Source organism: Callithrix jacchus, chromosome 15 (assembly GCF_049354715.1).
Source record: "Callithrix jacchus isolate 240 chromosome 15, calJac240_pri, whole genome shotgun sequence".
Lineage (NCBI taxonomy): Eukaryota > Metazoa > Chordata > Mammalia > Primates > Cebidae > Callithrix > Callithrix jacchus.
This window is the reverse complement of record NC_133516.1, coordinates 103,672,497-103,690,229: the sequence shown is the minus strand read 5'-3', so window position 1 is coordinate 103,690,229 and position 17,733 is coordinate 103,672,497. Positions and strand designations below refer to the sequence as shown.

General features: G+C 42.2%; 1 protein-coding gene across 4 annotated transcripts in view; it reads left to right on the top strand.

The window, feature by feature from the left end:
* Positions 1–4,218: 4,218 nt before the first annotated feature.
* Positions 4,219–17,733, top strand: part of SIDT1 (SID1 transmembrane family member 1) — a 95,925-nt gene continuing 82,410 nt past the window's right edge. For 3 of the 4 annotated variants that reach the window (XM_035274486.3, XM_035274485.3, XM_035274488.3), the window contains exon 1: positions 4,219–5,022. In XM_035274486.3, coding sequence (XP_035130377.2) covers positions 4,816–5,022 — 207 coding nt within the window. In that variant the 5' untranslated portion in view covers positions 4,219–4,815. The remainder of the gene's footprint in view (positions 5,023–17,733) is intronic. The other variant, XM_078352345.1, reaches the window with a different exon arrangement.

Genomic DNA, 17,733 nt, shown 5'->3' with positions numbered 1-17,733 from the left:
TTGTTGTTGCTTAAGTCTTCAGGTTGCTCGTTGGCTTTAACCAAAGACTCTTAGAGTGAAGCAATTTTAGAACTGAGTTTCATTTACAGACCTTTGCATACCAATTCAAAAATTATCCATTGCATCTGAGAAATCAGTTTCTCTTTCTTTTCTAAGGAGCTTCACAGCTAATTGTTTAAGTCCAGCGTTTCCCAGCATGGCCATCGAAGGCCCAGATCATCTTTGGTGAAATTATGCCATTTAGAGAAGTGGGGACTGGAATTAGAATTGTAATAAGTGTACATATAAGAAAAAGGGGTTTTTCTTGGAGGAGTAGAAAAACCTGACTTAAATAACCCCATATGAGCTGGCCACAATTGAAAGCAACGCTTGCGTTCTTTGCATCTTGAGCCTCGCACCTTGATGATGAGCTGCCTCTGAATGCGTACCTGAAAACCTGTCTCCCCAGGCAGGTGTAACACCAGAGAGAAGGCTCTCGTTGGATCAAAACCGAACTCTCAGAACAAGAATCTAGATGAAGGATAATCTTGTCTAGTTTTATTGGTAACTCACATCAAAGTGTCTCCTAATGAAGGCCAGTCAAATGAGAACCGCACTGGTCTGGGAGGCCAGCTGAAATTAAAGTCCTATAGGCCCTGTGCATGTGCTGTACTCTATGACGACACTTCCAGACAGCATAATGCGAAGCAGAAGCAGAAAAGAGACAAAGCAGGGATGAAAAGGAGTAGCCTGACTCCACCAAATATGCCAATCAAATGGGAATCGATAACAAGATCCGGGCACCAAAGTGAGACTCGATACCCAAAGAACTGAAAATCAAAGAACAGAGTTCAGAAGCAGTGCTGACCCAACCAGTCGATGCAGACCCAACGAGTCGATGCTGACCCAACCAGTCGATGCAGACTCAACGAGCTGCATGCAGAAGGCACGAGAAGCCTTTGTGGGTTCTGCACCTGGCAGAGAACTGGGATCCGTGGTGACAGCCAGTGCAGACAGTGTGTTCATGAAACATTTAAGAAAACTACAGAAACAGGTTAAGATCCCACAAACGAAAACAAACAGAGGCTAATTATTCAGAGCTTGTTCTGGCAAAGGAGTTGGCCACCATCACTTCGGTTTGGTGGAGACTCAAGGCAGGCAGGGGAGTGAGAAAACCTCAGAGTGATAAAAGGGGAAGGTTTCAGGTATGCTCCGATCACATCTTGCTGTTGGAAGCTGGAGGAAGGCTAAGTAGGAGCAGGGCGTTTTGTGGTTTGGGGAAAGTATTTGACTTTCTCTGATTGATCCTAAATTGGAAGCAGGGGCAAAAAGTTGGGAAATAGACTCATCGACCAAGTCCTAATTGTTCTGGGCCATTTGCTATAGCAGCTGTGGCTTGACTTCCTGGACTGCTGAAGCAGTGTTCTGGCTTCCTGAGCTGACTGCTGCAGAAATTGTGAGTCAGAGTCGTTCTACTATTTACGGTCTGGCCATTGCCCATTTGCATATTCCGTCTCTCACAGTAGAATCCTGACATCGTAGATATTTTTAAAACACCTGCCTTTAAAATCAAAACGATTGAACTCATAGAGAAAGAGAGTAGAAGGACGGTCACCAGAGGCTGGGAAGGGTAGTGGGAGAGTTGGGAAAGGGAGGTGGGGATGGTTAATGGATACCAAAAAATGGAATGAATACGGCGTAGTATTCGATTGCACAATAAGCTATAGTCAACAATAATTTAATTGTAAATTTTAAAATCATTAAAAAAGTATAGCTGGATTGTTCATAACACTGTGGATAAATGCTTGAGGTGATGGATACCCCAATTTCCATGATGTGATTATTATGCATTGCATGACTATATCAAAATATCTCATATACTCCATACATATAGACATCCACTATGTACCCACAAAAAATTAAAAATAAAATTCCTTTAAAAAAAAAAAGAAGGCCGGGCACGGTGGTTCATGCCTATAATCCCAGCACTTTGGGAGGCCGAGGCGGGTGGATCATGAGGTCAAGAGATTGAGACCATCCTGGTCAACATGGTGAAACCCCGTCTCTACTAAAAATATAAAAAATTAGCTGGGCACGGTGACGCATGCCTGTAGTCCCAGCTACTCGGGAGGCTGAGGCAGGAGAATTGCTTGAACCCAGAAGGCAGAGGTTGCAGTGAGCCGAGATCGAAACATTGCACTCCAGTCTGGGAAACAACAGGGAAACTCCGTCTCAAAAAAATAATAATAAAATAAAATAAAAAAAGAAGAAAACCACCTGCCTAATGGACCATGTTTTACTTTTCAGCTATTGAATGAAAGTCATGCCATAACAGTATTTGTTCATTCAACGATTTAAACTTTTTAATGTACTTTCAGATACATTATTTCCTCTTTCATCGTTACAACAACCCTGTGATCCTGAGAGGTTAATTACTTAAGGTCACTGAATGACTTTTGGCTAGAATAAGGATTAGATAATATTACAGAATGATTTGCAATATATAACTCAAATTGTCAGGTATAGTTACATACAAATGGCTTTAAAATAAATATTTTGGGTTTCATACTATGACGAAGGGTCTGGTCCAATTGCTTCTACTAGTTTAGCGGCTTGAAGCTGAGATAAAATCTTGATGGAACGATCATAGCTCCCTTCAAATACCTACAAGTCTGTCATGTGGAAGAAGGATTAGGTTTATTCCTATGACTCCAGAGGGCAGAACTAGTACTCGTGAGTGGAAGAGAGGCAGATTTCAACTAAGAATATGAAATATCTTTCTAATAATGAGACACTTGCCCCCCAAAAGAAGGCATTGCCTTGTGAAAGAGCCAGTTTCATCTCTTACAGTGTTTACATAGAATTCCATAATCCTACATCTTTAGAGGGTCCTTGAACTGGTCACACCAGCTAACCTCCAGGAACTTCATAAATTTCAAGTTTATGAAATTTTGTTGAACTTTGAAAAGAGGCATAGATATTTTCAATACAGCAGTTTAAAGTCATTCAAATTCTGGATGAAATTATTATGTTATGCTCCTCAAAAACAGTGCATTCATTTTTAAGTTTTACCCGCAGACTCTCCTTTGAATTAGTATTTTTGCCCATTTGCCCATGCATTTTCAAGAACATTTCTTTTCTTCCTTCCTTCCTTCCAAGACAGGGTCCTACTCTGTCACCCAGGCTGAGGTGCAGTGGGGTAACCATAGCTCATTCCAGTCTCAGTCTCTGGGGCTCAAGCAATCCTCCCACCTCAGCCTCCCAAGTAGCTAGGAATACAGGCATGCACCACAATGCCCAGCTATTTTATTTTTATTTTTTATTTTTTGGTAGAGATGGGGTTTCACCATGTTGCCCAGACTGGTCATGAACCCCTGGCCTCAAGCTAGCCTGCCTCCCAAAGTGCTGGGATTAGCATGAGCCACTGCACCTGGCCAAGAATATTTAAAACTTTAAAAGTGAAAATTGCCCTAGTAAGGAGTCATCTAACTTAATCTTTCATCAGCACTGTTTTCTGATTTCACAGAAAACTTTACAGCAAATGTATTACATTCATTCTTGATGTTTTAAGAAATTAAAGGAATTAGGCAGGGTAAAAACAAAAACAAATCCATCTTTTTTAAGATGATAAGTACTATGATTTTAATCTGTAATCTTAAATTTTTGAACAAGATCTTTTTCTTCTTAGTAGTTTCTTTCTAAATGGTCCTTCAGGTGGAACACGATTGTATTCTTTTTCTAGTATACAAGTAACGAAGCTGAAATAGAACGGTGAGTTCTCTTCCACACCTAAACTGTAATTGTTCAATGTTCATGCTCACCCTGCTCCTTATCTGACTCTTAAACTCTTTAAATCTAATCCCCCAATTTTTACCAGAAAGGTATTTCCTTTTTCTGATGGGCGGTGGTTTCTGCCTTTAAGAAAGCAATTTAGAATCCTGGGGATTCTCCTGGAATCTGGAAGAAGTCACTGAAATGGTAAAGTAGGCAGGAGGCTGGGTTGGAAAGAAATGCCTTCTGCGTAAATCTAGTTAGTCTGAGTCGTTTTGACAACTTCGGGACCAGACTTCAGGCGGTGCTGGAAATTGTTCCCTTTACCATATCTTTTTTTTTCTTTTTACTGTACATATTTACATCCATACACATATGGTGAGGGAGAGAACGTGGTGACGTGAGACTCTCCTTGGAGAGTAGGGGGTAATAAAGAAATAAAACAGGTGTCTGAGGCGAGGTTCTATTAGGGGAGAACAGAGTCACCATCGTTCAGACAGGCAGGAGTTCTCCGCAGGTAGCAGCCTGGGAAAGTGAATCGCGCACCCCCTTGGGGGACGGGCCCTTTTGCTTTCTATTTCTTCCCCTGCAGCCAGCGTGCACGCGTGCTTGAAACAGACCGAATTTCCTCCTCGATGTGGGATCAGGTTGGCTTTTCGAGACTAGTGGATATTTCTTTTTAATGACTCCAGTGCCTTTTTGTTACTGCTGTTGTTGAGGTTGAGGGAGAGGAGATCGGTCTGAATTCCGGCTGGGTAAGTGGGGGATTCTCGGCGATGAGGAAGAGGGGACCTAGAAGCCGGAGGAAAACGCAGCAGCCCCCCATCCCCACTTCTCCCGTCCCCGCTACTCTCCACCCGTGACCTCCCGTGGAGACCCCAGGCAGCAGCATCAATATTTGATCGGCCCTTCGTCAGCGCGCTGCCAGCTCTGGCCGACTGGGCTCGCCGGGCATCGCCCGCGCGGCGCTGAAGCCGACTGGGCGCATCGGGCTTCGGAAGGACCCTCTGCGCTCGCCCCCTCCCCAGGGTGGCTGCGCTTCCGAGCCCAGGCGCGGTACCCACCATGCTCGCGCTGCTCCGCGCGCTGCCCTGGCTCCTGCTGGCGGCGGCGCCCGGGCACCCGGCGAGATCCCGCAGGCAGCTCCCAGCACCGCGCCGCGCCCCCCGGGACCCCGCCAGGGGCGCCGATTTTGACCATGTCTACACCGGGGTGGTGAGTCTCAGCACCGAGAACATCTTCTCCTTCAACTACACCAGCCAGCCCGGCCAGGTAAGACACTCGCTCCCCTCGCTCGGCTCCTAGAACTTGCCAGACCTCAGAGCCACGTCGCTGCTTGGGGGTTCCCCGGGAAGTGACCTTGGGAGACCTCGGGGACCAGGGGACGTGCGTTCGCTTTCTCCGCAGCAATCGCTGCCCTGCCCGCGCTGCCGCAACGCGCCTTGGGGGCAACTCTGCTTCGCCTCGCGCCTCCCCGGCCTGGTCACGGGCATTTCTGGGCTTTGCAGAGCCGCCCGTTCCCCGCGCCGTCTGCGGGTCCTGGCTCCCTGCCGGGCCTTTCTCCAGGAAAATCTGATTTCTAGGGCTGCGGGCGGTGGTGCGGAGCGCGCAGAAGGACCGCATAAGGTTCCCAGTCCCCTGCAGGGAAGAACCCTCATTTCAAGTGGATGATTCAGCCAGACCTTTCTATTTTATAGCGCACGGGGAGGGAGAGTTGGTCAGAATCTAAAATGGAAACTGTGTGAGAATGGACGGAAGCCGCAGAACCTCTGTGCATTCAACAGTCACTTCCTGCGTTTCTGTACCATTGTCACACGTATGTGCTTCAGAGACGCCAGAAGACCCGGGCAAAGACGTGAGAACGGCAGCCATGGGCTGATCCATCCAGGTTTTGGTTTTAAATACAGATGGATGATTGTGTGAAAGTTCTAGACCTATTTTTGACAAGAGTTGAGGGAAGATTGGGGGTTGGGAGGAATGTTCCAGAAACTATCCCTTTGACATATATACCTAGATTATATAATGTAAGAAAATGCATATAGTTCATGTCTTTCCTCTAATGTGGTACCTCTGGAGCACAGGCGGGGGGCGGGGACGGGAGGAGAGAGAGAGAGGACTCCCCAGTGTACCAACCTCTGGATCTTCTTCTCATATAAAGGTGTTTATGTATCCTTTAACGATACCAGCATCCTCTACCCTCTAGAAAAATTCCAGAACCAGATGACTGGGATACCATGATATGCCTCCCTCTTTGATTCTCACTCCAGAGCAGAACTAGAAAACGTTGCACATAGTGAGGGTGGTTCGTGTTGGGCAGGGAGGACCAACGTGCCTAACACTGCTCCCAGACATCTTCCAGCTCCCCGTAGCCAGGAAGTGCCCTGACTGCCTCATCTCCAGTCTGGCACCAAATCCTATGGCACTGTCGCCATGGCAGCACAGCCCTCACCCTGCTCTGTCCTCCAGTAACCTTCAGGTTATGTGTTCCATAGTGAGCGGAGTGGCTATGTGCAGAGCCGTTCCATGGTACACAAGTGAGAGCCTGCAGTTTTTGTTTCCCAAACCTCTTTCTATCCAGCGTGGGAGTACCCATCGGTTGGCTGACATATTGCACAGGAGGTGTGTTCCTAGCCCTGTGATTGGCTGGGAGCAGAAAAAAGTCTGAAAACTCTATGATCTCTGGAGTAAGTCTCAGCTTCCCCCAAATCATTGGTAAGAAAACTCAAATTACGTGGCCGACTAAATCCTGACATCAGATTTTGGTATTTCTTGCAGTTCTGCTTAGAGACAAGACTATCTGCTTTTGAATTGTTGCTTTTACATTTTCCCCTTAGTATTGCCTGAGTTTTGCAGTTTTGCGCTTGAGATCACCTGCTTGACTTCCCTAGCAAACCCTGAGATATTGAGGGCAGGGGCAAAGTCGTGTTCATCTCTGCACTCCAGTGCCTAGCACAGTGAAGGGCACATAAGAGGTTTATAAGCCAGGCATGGTGGCTCACACCTGTAATCTCAGCACTCCGGTGGCCAAGGTGGGAGTATTGTTTGAGACCAGGAGTTCAAGACCAGACTGGTCAACATAATGAGACACTCTCTCTACAAAAATATTTTTAAATTAGCTGGGTGTGATAGTACAGGTGCCTGTAGTCCCAGCTACTTAGAAGGCCAAGGCAGGAGGATCACTTGAGCCCAAGAGTTTGAGGCTGCAGTGAGCTGAGATCTTGTCATTGCATTCCCACCTGGGACAGAGTGATACGCTGTCTTTTAAAAAACAAATTTCTTTTTAAAGAGGCTTATAAACATTTTTTCCAAAAATGAACAAATGAGTGAAGAAAGGGTTAAAGTATGTTTAAGCTAAAGCTAAATAAAATGAAACGTATACTGTTTTAAATTTAGTAGTCTGGAAAATGTGAGATAATTTCAGATAAAAACATAAAAACAAATTTCTTGCTGGGCTCAGTGGCTCATGCCTGTAATCCCACCCCTTTGGGTGGCTGAGGTGAAGAGATCGAGACCATCATAGCCAATATGGTAAAACACGGTCTCTACTAAAAATACAAAAATTAACTGGGTGTGGTGGCATGCACCTGTAGTCCCAGCTACTCAGGAGTCTGAGGCGGGAGAATCACTTGAACCTGGGAGGCAGAGTTTGCAGTGAGTGGAGATCATGCCACTGCACTCCATCCTGGTGACAGAGCAAAACTCAGTCTCAAAAAAAAAATTTTTTTCTTTCATAAGACAAATTTGGTTTTTATAAGAACACATTTTAAAAATTGTTCTATTATGATGTGCTTTTTTGTCTGTGTGTGTGAACATGTCCTTTATTTTATGAAACATTTTTTAAAATATCTTTGAATGACATAATAAAAAGTTGACAACCCAAGCAGTCCCTAAAATTTGTATTAAAATATTACTATACTGAGAAAACAAAGCTGGGAACCATGGGAGCAGGAGATAACAAGAATTTCAATTGTTTTAATGCCAGTATGCACAATATAAACCAGATGTCCTCAGATCTTATAGGTTTCTGGGACCAATCTTTCATATGCAGATGCGGTAGTAGGAAATTACCCGCCCCTTCCCACCAGCCAGTGTTTCTGTTGTTTTCTCCAGAGAAGACATTCTCTTGCTCTGCCTGGCCAAACCACTACTCTCGGTTCCTACTGATGGCCTACTCTCTTGTTGGTTCTTTTTTCCTGTGTTAGATACCAGCAGCCCCTTCTTGTAGGAACCCAAAGCTGTTGGATGTAGCAGAATTTTACCGAAAGTTTGGAAGAACGTAGAGGAATTACATCATAGCACAGGATGGGTGATAGATTAAATCAGAAACCCAGGTCACGCTGTTCCTACAATTGACCACCAGGGGCACTTCAAGACGGTGATGCTCTCTTTCAAGGGCTGGCTTGTCACTACCTCTTGGCCATCCCCTCACACCCCCTCAAATGCTGACCCCCACTCTCTAAACTTTTGACACTCTCCCGTGTTGTGCAGTTTCTGCCCACTGCTCATCCCCGCTCACTAAGGGACTCTGCTAAATGGAGATGTCTGACCCCAGACCGAGGAGCTTTAGAGCAGAAGCGTGGACGTGACCCTTTCCCTTTAGTCTGCATAGTCTTGACCAAGTGTTTCCACCCTGCAGTGTCATTGCCCACCTCCCCTCTTCAGTGCAACTAATAGTTTGGTTTAGGAAAAAAGTGTCTAGTGTTTGAGCTTTAATCTTTGTTTTCTTTTTCTTCAAGCCACTGTTGCTTACCATTATTTTCCTGTGCCTGGGAGGAGAAAGTCTATTTTAAGTTTAGGCTTAAATACAGGAAGCTGTCGTGGGGGCCACCGCTCCTAATCTTTCCTTTCAGCCACTGTATCTCTTGTACCAAGCTGTCCCAGAGAACTTTTAGCCAAGTTTGTGTCATACTAGTTAGCTGAACTCAGCACCAGGAAAAGTCTCATATGCCTTCCAGGCATAGGGTAATGTAAATATGAAGTTGCCTTAAAAAGAATCACTGAGAGAATGGAGTGATTGCTTTAAATAAGAATGATGAAAATAATAATTGGAGGTGCAGGTTAGGCAAGATCATGATTCGTTTCATTTCTCTGGAGGGAAGTGTCTGGAGACTCTAAGAAGAGAAGAGCCTGTAATCCCAGCACTTTGGGAGGCCGAGGCGGGCGGATCACGAGGTCAAGAGATCGAGACCATCCTGGCCAACATGGTGAAACCCCGTCTCTACTAAAAACACAAAAAATTAGCTGGGCATGGTGGCACGTGCCTGTAGTCCTAGCTACTCAGGAGGCTGAGGCAGGAGAATTGCTTGAACCCGGGAGGCGGAGGTTGCAGTGAACTGAGACTGTGCCACTGCACTCCAGTCTGGCGCCTGGTGACAAAGTGAGACTCTGTCTCAAAAAAAAAAAAAAAAAAAAGAGAGAGGGAGAGAGAAGTGCTGTACTGTGTGAATAGGGTGTTCTGTAACCACAGGGCTCAGCCAGACTAGAAGGAAATTACCTTGTTGGGAAAGTTGCCAGGGATATGTTTGACTAGGACAGAAGGCACAAATGCAGGTTTACTGGAAAATGAGAATACCCTTATAAAGACAGGTGGCAGCAACAATCAGATGTTTCTATTTGCGCTAGATGGTGATAAGAAACGCTTGAATAAAATCTAACCACTGTGCGACAAGCTGGTTTCTCTGAGGTTTTCCTGGAAGAATTTACTTTGCCATAGATTTTTAAATTTGAAATATTTCCCTGGAAATATTTCTTTTATTTTATTTATTAACTGAGGTGTTTATCTTTTCATGACATATACCACACCTTTCCATGCCCAATGAACAACCTTCAGCTTTGTTCATATAAACCAGTAATTGTGTACCTAGAACCAGTTAAACCAGTCTCTTGGATCCAGATTCAAAAAGCCTGCCCAGTCCTTGAGAACAATGAAATGCCCATGTGAACACTCCAGTGGTGACTTCTAGCTACACGCATTGCTGGTTACATGGAAGAATGTAAAACTTTGATGTGATGGCCTGAGTTCTCCCTGTCTCGGATAGGAATGCTGATTCTTTATGTGCTGAGACCAAGAAGCCTCCTCTGCTGTCCTCCCACGTCCTTTTGCTGAACTGCACTAGTGCTCGTTAGAGGACAGACTCATCTCATTAGCACATTTTCTGAATGATTGGATGGTCTCAGTGCATCTACGTTGACGTAACGGACCACCATCGCCAAATGCCATGTCTGGTGAGGACCTGCTTCCTGGCTTACAGACAAACTCCTTCTTGCTGTGTCCTCACATGGCCAAGACAGCAAAAAGAGAAGCATAGTCTTTCATGCGTCTTCTTCTTTTTTTTTTTTTTCCGAGACAGATCCTCGCTCTGTCACGCAGGCTGGGGTGCAGTGGCACAATCTCAGGTCACTGCAACCCTTGCCTCCCAGGTTCAAGGGATTCTAGTGCCTCAGCCTCTGGAGTAGCTGGGATTACAGGCATGTGCTACCACAGCTGGCTAATTTTTAAATTTTTAGTGGAGACAGGGTTTCTCCATGTTGGCCAGGCTGGTCTCAAACTCCTGACCTCAGATGATCTGCCCACCTCAGCCTCCCAAAGTGCTGGGATTACAGCCACCATGCCTGACCCAATGAGTTCATTTTGAGAATTCATGAGGCCAACACTGTTCCAGAATGTTCTATACCTCCTGAAGCATCCTTACACTTACCCAAAAATTGGAGCCTCCAAAACCCTCCACAGTTTCAACTGCTGTTCTCAGATTGGCCCTACTATCTTCTCGCTGAGCACTTTTTGAAGGATTTTAGGGTTCTCTGATTCTTAGAGCCATCAGAGCTCCATGCCTTTCCTCTGCTTCCACCCACACAATTGCCACTGCTATGGAGGTGTTGAAGCCGTTGATAACTTGCTCCCACCCATTCCTGTTTTGGGGTTTTTAGAGATACCTCCTCAACTTGGGATTTTTTTTTAGATGTTCTCCACAGAATGTTGGTTCTGTATCCCACTTGTTCTGTTTCCACAGGGGCTATTAGGAAAGATTCAAAAATGTGTGCTTCTACTGACACTATCTTCACAGAATTCTCTATTTGTTGCTTCTTTTTCTGTAACTTTAAATTTTGAAATAACTTCAAACTTACAAGAAAGTGAGAGCAGTATAAAACACCAACATGCCCTTCTCTCTTTCCCAGTTATTAACATTTTGTCAAATTTGCTTTATTATTCACTCTCCATATAAGTAAATTATTTTTTCTGAAACACTTGAGAGTGAGTTGCAGACATGCTGCTCTTTCTTCTGTCCCTAAATACTTCAATGTGTATTTCTTTTGAATAAGGGCATTTTCTTATATAGCCATTAAACAGTTACCAAATCACAAAATTAACACTTATAAAATGCTACTATTTAATCTATGTAGCGTATTCAAATTTCACCCATTTTCCAATAATGTATTTTTAAAGCAAAGGGTTTTCTTCTCCCTTTTGGTCCAGGATCCAATCCTAGAACACACATTGCATTTAATTATCATGAGTCTCTAGTCTCCTTAATCTTCATCTAGAACATTTCCTTGTTCTTTCTTTGTCCTTCAGGAGGTCAACATTTGTGAAGAGTGCAGCCAGTTTTGTAGAATGTTTCATGATTCCGATTTGTCTGATGTCCCCTCATTATGAGATCCAGGCTACACATTTTTGACAGAACACACGGAACTGACACGGCATTCTTAGTGCATCATATCAGAGGCACATGATACTGTGTTTTCCTATTACTAGTGTGGTTAACCCTGGTTACTTAAGATGGTTTCTTCCAGATTTCTCCACTATCAAGTTACTATTTTCCTTTTATAATGAAAAAGTGGTTTGTGGGCTGAGTGCAGTGGCTCACGCCTGTAATCCCAGCACTTTCGGAGGCCAAGGCGGGTGGATCACCTGAAGTCAGGCGGTCAAGACTAGCCTGACCTACATGGCAAAACCCCATCTCGACTAAAAATACAAAAATTAGCCGAGCATGGTGGTAGGCACTATAATCCCAGCTACTAGGGAGGCTGAGGTAGGAGAATTGCTTGAACCCAGGAGGCGGAGGTTGCAGTGAGCTGAGATTGGGCCATTGCACTCCATCCTGGACAACAGAGTAAGACTCCATCTCTTAAAAAAAAAAAAGCCATTTCTGAAGTAATACCTTGACACTATGTAAATCGTCTATGCCTCATCAAACCTTCAACAACTAGTGTTAGCATTCATTGATAATTCTTGCCTGAATTAGATTTTACTGTGATGGTTTCCAACTAGTGATCTTCTGAGTCATTGTTCCTCCTACATTTATCAGTTATTCTATTGTAAGAAAGCGATTTTTCTTCTCTCATTTATCTATTTACTTATTTCTTTTGTTTATATCAGCATGGGCACATAGATTCTTATTTGATTCAATTATTGCTTTCATTTACATTAAAATCTTGTTATAAACAACCTATTATTCTAAGTATTTTACATAGTGGGCATAGATAAGAAGCTCCTCACTCTAACACAGAAAGCAGGTTTCTTCTCCTCTCCCCATTCTAAGTATTTTACATAGTGGGCATAGATAAGAAGCTCCTCACTCTAACACAGAAAGCAGGTTTCTTCTCCTCTCCCCATTCTAAGTATTTTACATAGTGGGCATAGATAAGAAGCTCCTCACTCTAACACAGAAAGCAGGTTTCTTCTCCTCTCCCCATTCTAAGTATTTTACATAGTGGGCATAGATAAGAAGCTCCTCACTGTAACACAGAAAGCATGTTTCTTCTCTCCTCTCCCCATCACTAGTAAAATTATATTTCAATGACTTTCAAGGAACCACAAGGAAAGATGACATGGTTGGTTGTCATCATGTCATGTTTTGGGTTTCATCATCCAGAGTATCTGTTGGGTCACATGCAAATCTGTCCCTAGACCATTTAATACGTTTACTAATTATCAGTTTTGCATTTAGACTAGAAGAGATAAGTACATACTCATTTTCATGAAATACTGAAAGCCTGAATAGTAAAAGAAATTGTGTCAGTGATACCTAAGGCAAAGACTCCTGAGTACCTGCTTTTAGGTCCACAGTTTTACTCAAGTCATGGACTGCTGAGTTCTCAAGATTTTTTTATAGTATATGTTTTCATTAGTGGTTTCTGAAATATGATAAACTTTGCATTATTTCTGGGGAATAAGATTGCAGAAGATTTTAATGCTTTTTTCTGAACTTTTATGAATTTTTCCAATATTTCACAGTAAACACATTTGTTTTACCTAGCAAGGAAAACAAACAACGAAGAGGCACAGCAATACTGGGGGTGAGCATGGGATAGGGTACCAGGAGACGTGTTTTTATCTCCTTCACTGCCAGCTTCATCAAATCCTGTTCGCCCACTGACATTTGTTTTCCCCACCGATAAGATGAGAGGATTGTGGGGGTTTTTTTGTTTTTTTGGGGGGGGGGATGGAGTTTCGCTCTTTACCCAGGCTAGAGTGCAATGGCACGATCTCGGCTCACTGGCACCTCCGCCTCCTGGGTTCAGGCAATTCTCCTGCCTCAGCCTCCCCGTTAGCTGGGACTACAGGCACGCGCCACCATGCCCAGCTAATTTTTTGTATTTTTAGTAGAGATAGGGTTTCACCATGTTGACCAGGATAGTCTCGATCTCTCGACCTCGTGATCCACCCGTCTCGGCCTCCCAGAGGATGTTTTTAACCTTCCTTGAAGCATTAAGTCTTTGTTCTTTTTCCACAATGTGTCGGATTGTAATTCTTTTTCTTAACTATAGACAAGTAGAATAAGCTTCTTGCCAGAAGGAACATTTCTAACTCTTTGCCTCATAAAAGGAAGCAAATGAAAATTTTACTGTTTCTTTCAGATTGCTTTTTTTTCTTCACTTTTAGAAATCTCCCGTAGGGTTCTTCACTTCTTGGAAGTGATTTTATTTTGGTTTTGTTTCCATCCATCCTGCCACATGTGCTGAACTTCCATTCCAGTTCCCCTTTTTCCCTTGCTGGTATTCCTGCTGAGTACCAGTCAGTAAGTTGCTATCATGTTGAGTCTGGCTTTTTGGTTGTGTTTTGTTTTACTTTTTCACTGCTGTGATGGCCCCTTCTGAGCTATTTTAAGCATCTGATACAATGTATAGAGATTTTCAGCCTTTCTTCCTTTCTTGCTTTTGGTTTCAGCTTCTTACTGGAATCATCTTCCATGTCATTTCTTTCTGTCTGTGGACTTGAATCTAAAAGACCAAGATACTTGGTCTTGAAGATACCTGTGCTACCTGGAAACGTCTTTGTTGCTGGGAGATGCCAGCGTTTCTTTCTTCTTTTCCAATAGAAATAACCACACAGTTTTCTTGTTATCACAAGAGCATGATAACCACCTCTTCCTACATGTTTAACTTTGGAGCCAACAGAAATTTCATGTCAACACACCACGATGCTGCATTAATGATTCAAAAGCACATGTAATGAGCTGTTTGAAATGAGGCCTCACTATCCTTTGTGCTTATTTGAAAAGGAAAATATCAAACATACCATGCATCTGCCAGTTGACATAATCAGTCTTTTCTATTTCACACATACATAAAAACCAAAGGAAAAAACCCAACATTTATAATCATTCCTGTTTTTCTTTCTTGGATATTTTGAAAGTGAAAACTTGGCGGTTTTCTTAATACATTTGTTGGCTATGCTAGCAATGAACAAGCAAACACATCTGAAAATTTGTCTTTTGCTTAAAAACAAGTCAACGATAAGAACAACATTGTATTCTATTAAGTCCTCAAAGATCCTTTGGCTTTCATATACAATGTTTCTAAAAATATGTGTAAAAATAGTTTATGTAGGGAGGTTACTTTCATGCTAGAAGATAGCATCCCACAAAACAGAGAACCCAGAAATAAATCCACATATTTAAAATGGCGCTGGGAAAATATCCATGTGCAGAAGAATGACACTTGACCCCTCCCTCGCCCTATACAAAAATCAACTCAAAATAAAATAATGACTTAAATGTAAAACTGAAAACTATGCAACTGCTAGAAGAAAACACAAGGAAACATTTCAGGACATTGGTCCCGGCAAAAATCCTATAGAGAAGACCTCAAAAGCATACACAACACAAGGAAAAATAAATACACAAATGGGATTATATCAAACTAAAAAGCGTTTGCACTTCAAAGAAAACAACCAAGAGGATAAAGAGACAACCAGCAGAACGGGAGAAAATATTCACAACGTTTCATCCAACAAAAGTTTAATATCCAGAGTGTACAAGGACTCAAACAACTCAACAGCAAAGAACAAATTATCCAATTTAAAAATGGACACATAAGCTGAATAGACATTTCTCAAAAGAAGACACACAAATGTTCAAGAGCTATGTGAAAAAAATGCTCAGCATCACCAATCATCAGGAAAAGGCATATCAGAACTATATCTAGATAGTGTCTTAGCCCAGTTAGAATGGGTATCATCAAAAAGAAATGCTGGCAAGCACGCAGAGAAAAGAGAACTTGTAGCACCCTGTTCATGAGAATGTAAATCAGTAGGGTCATTATAGTACTGAGGTTTCTCAAAAACTAAAAATAGAACTACCGTATGACCCAGCAGTCTCACTACTGACTAAATAGCCAAAGGGAAGGAATCAGATTGTCGAGAAGATACCTGCACACCCATGCTTGTTGCAACACTATTCACAAGAGCTGACCTAGAGAATCGACAGAAGAAGAAATGAAGAAAATGTGGTATACGTAATACAATACTACATGTACAATGGAATCATATACAGCCATTTTTAAAAAGCATGAAATCCTGTCATCTGCAGCAACGTGGATAAACTTGAAGCACATGATGTTAAGTGAAATTAGTGAGGCACAGAAGAACAAATACCACATGTTCTTATTCATATGTGGAGGCTAAAAAGAATTAGTCTCATAGAAGTACAGAGTAGAGTAATGGTTGCTAGTGGCTGAAAAGGGCAGGTGGAAGAGAGAGATAGCCAAAGGTTGGCTAAAGGACCCAAAATTATAGCCAGATAGGAGGAATAAGTTCTAGTATTCTATAGCATTGTAGGATGGCTATAATTAACAATGCTGGATTATATGTTTTCAAATAGCTGGAAGAGCTTATTTTGAATGTTTCCAACACAAAGATATGATAAGTGTTTGAGGTAATGGATATGCTAATTACCCTGATTTGGTCATTACACATTCCATGCATGTATCAAAATATTACACTGTCCCCAGAAATATGTACACTGTGTACGTGTCAATTAAAAATAATAAAAGCAAAAAACTTTTTTAAAAAGAGAGTGTTCCTGTAGAGGAAAAATTAAAGCTGAGTGTTATACAGCAAGTGTAAGTTATTTACTGAATGTTATTTATAATAAAATTAATTAAAAATTATTGTTGAAATAATTCCTTACTTTGAATTTTCATTCCCTCAGTTTTCTTTTTCTTTCTTTCTTCCTTTCTTTTTTTTTTTTTTTCTGCTGTGAGAATAATAAACAAAAAAAGTTGATTTTGCCATTAGAAAGAAGGACATGAGATGCTGATTTTTGTACAAGACCAAACAGGGCCTTTTTCAGCAAGTTGAACAAGAAGAGTGAAGTTGGTTTTTTTTTTTTTTTTTTTTTTTTTTGTTTGTTTGTTTGTTTTGAGACAGAGTGCAATGGCACGATCTCGGCTCATTGCAACCTCCGCCTCCTGGGTTCAGGCAATTCTCCTGCCTCAGCCTCCTGAGTAGCTGGGATTACAGGCATGCGCCACCATGCCCAGCTAATTTTTTGTACTTTTAGTAGAGACGGGGTTTCACTATGTTGACCAGGATGGTCTCGATCTCTTGACCTGGTGATCCACCTGCCTCTGCCTCCCAAAGTGCTGGGATTACAGGCGTGAGCCACTCCGCCTGGCCCGTTTTAAAGGTATCTTATATTGAAAAGCGTGTCCAGACAAAGTTGAATATACACCTTCTTTTCTAATAAAGCTATTTATAATTCACTTCCCTATCACAGCTCCCAACAAGGGAGATACGTAATAGATTACTTACCTCCCTATTTGGACTACTGAAAAGCATTTTAGGAGCTATTTCTCAAATCATAATTTTAAGGAACATTTTTTGGACCTAGCCTTCTACAGTTGGTCTCAAGGCTGTCCAGGGGTGATAATACATCGTTATTAATAGTCAAGTACGATTTATTTAAAGGTGAGGATCACCTAAGTTTTGGTTAAACTCTAAGCATTTGAATAAAATACTTTATTCTGAAAATGATGGCAAAATTAAAGTTTTTAATGAAGTAATATGTTGTCCTGAGTAAAAGCATTCTGTGGTTAGCTGAAGTACTTAGAGCTGATACCTTGGACCTTCAAAAGTGTATGCAAGTTTGCCCCTTCCTCTGCCTAACTCAGGATTCTGAAGTATTTTGACCTCATCTGCTTCCTCATTGATACCTTCTCTCCATGCCACCCCCATAAAATTCCCCCCTTATTAACATCTTGCATTATTGAAGTACACTAATAGTGAACCAATATGTATTTGTTATTAACTACAATCTGTATTTTACAGTAGGGTTCACTCTTGGTGTTGCACAGTTGTATGGATTTTGAGAAATGCATAATGTTGTATATCCACCATTATGGTATGTACAGAATAGTTTCACCCCCTTTGCCTTTTCACATTTTTACAATTTACTACTTTTTGTCTAATTCAGTATATAAGTATTTAAAGCTAACTGTGTCTTTGGGTCTTCATTTCCTCATGAGGGTGTCCGTGTCACAAAACATTTATATTAATTTTGTATGCTTTTCTCCTATTGGTCTATCTTAAGCCAATTTAATTTTCAGTATTCTGTGTTCCACTAATTCATCCTTTATTCCCTCCTCTTGAACCCCTGACAACCACTGATTTTGTTTTAGTTTTACTGTCTCTATAGTTTTGCCTTTTCTAGAATGTCATGTAGTTGTGAAGGAGTTCAGAACATGCCACTCCACAATATGCTA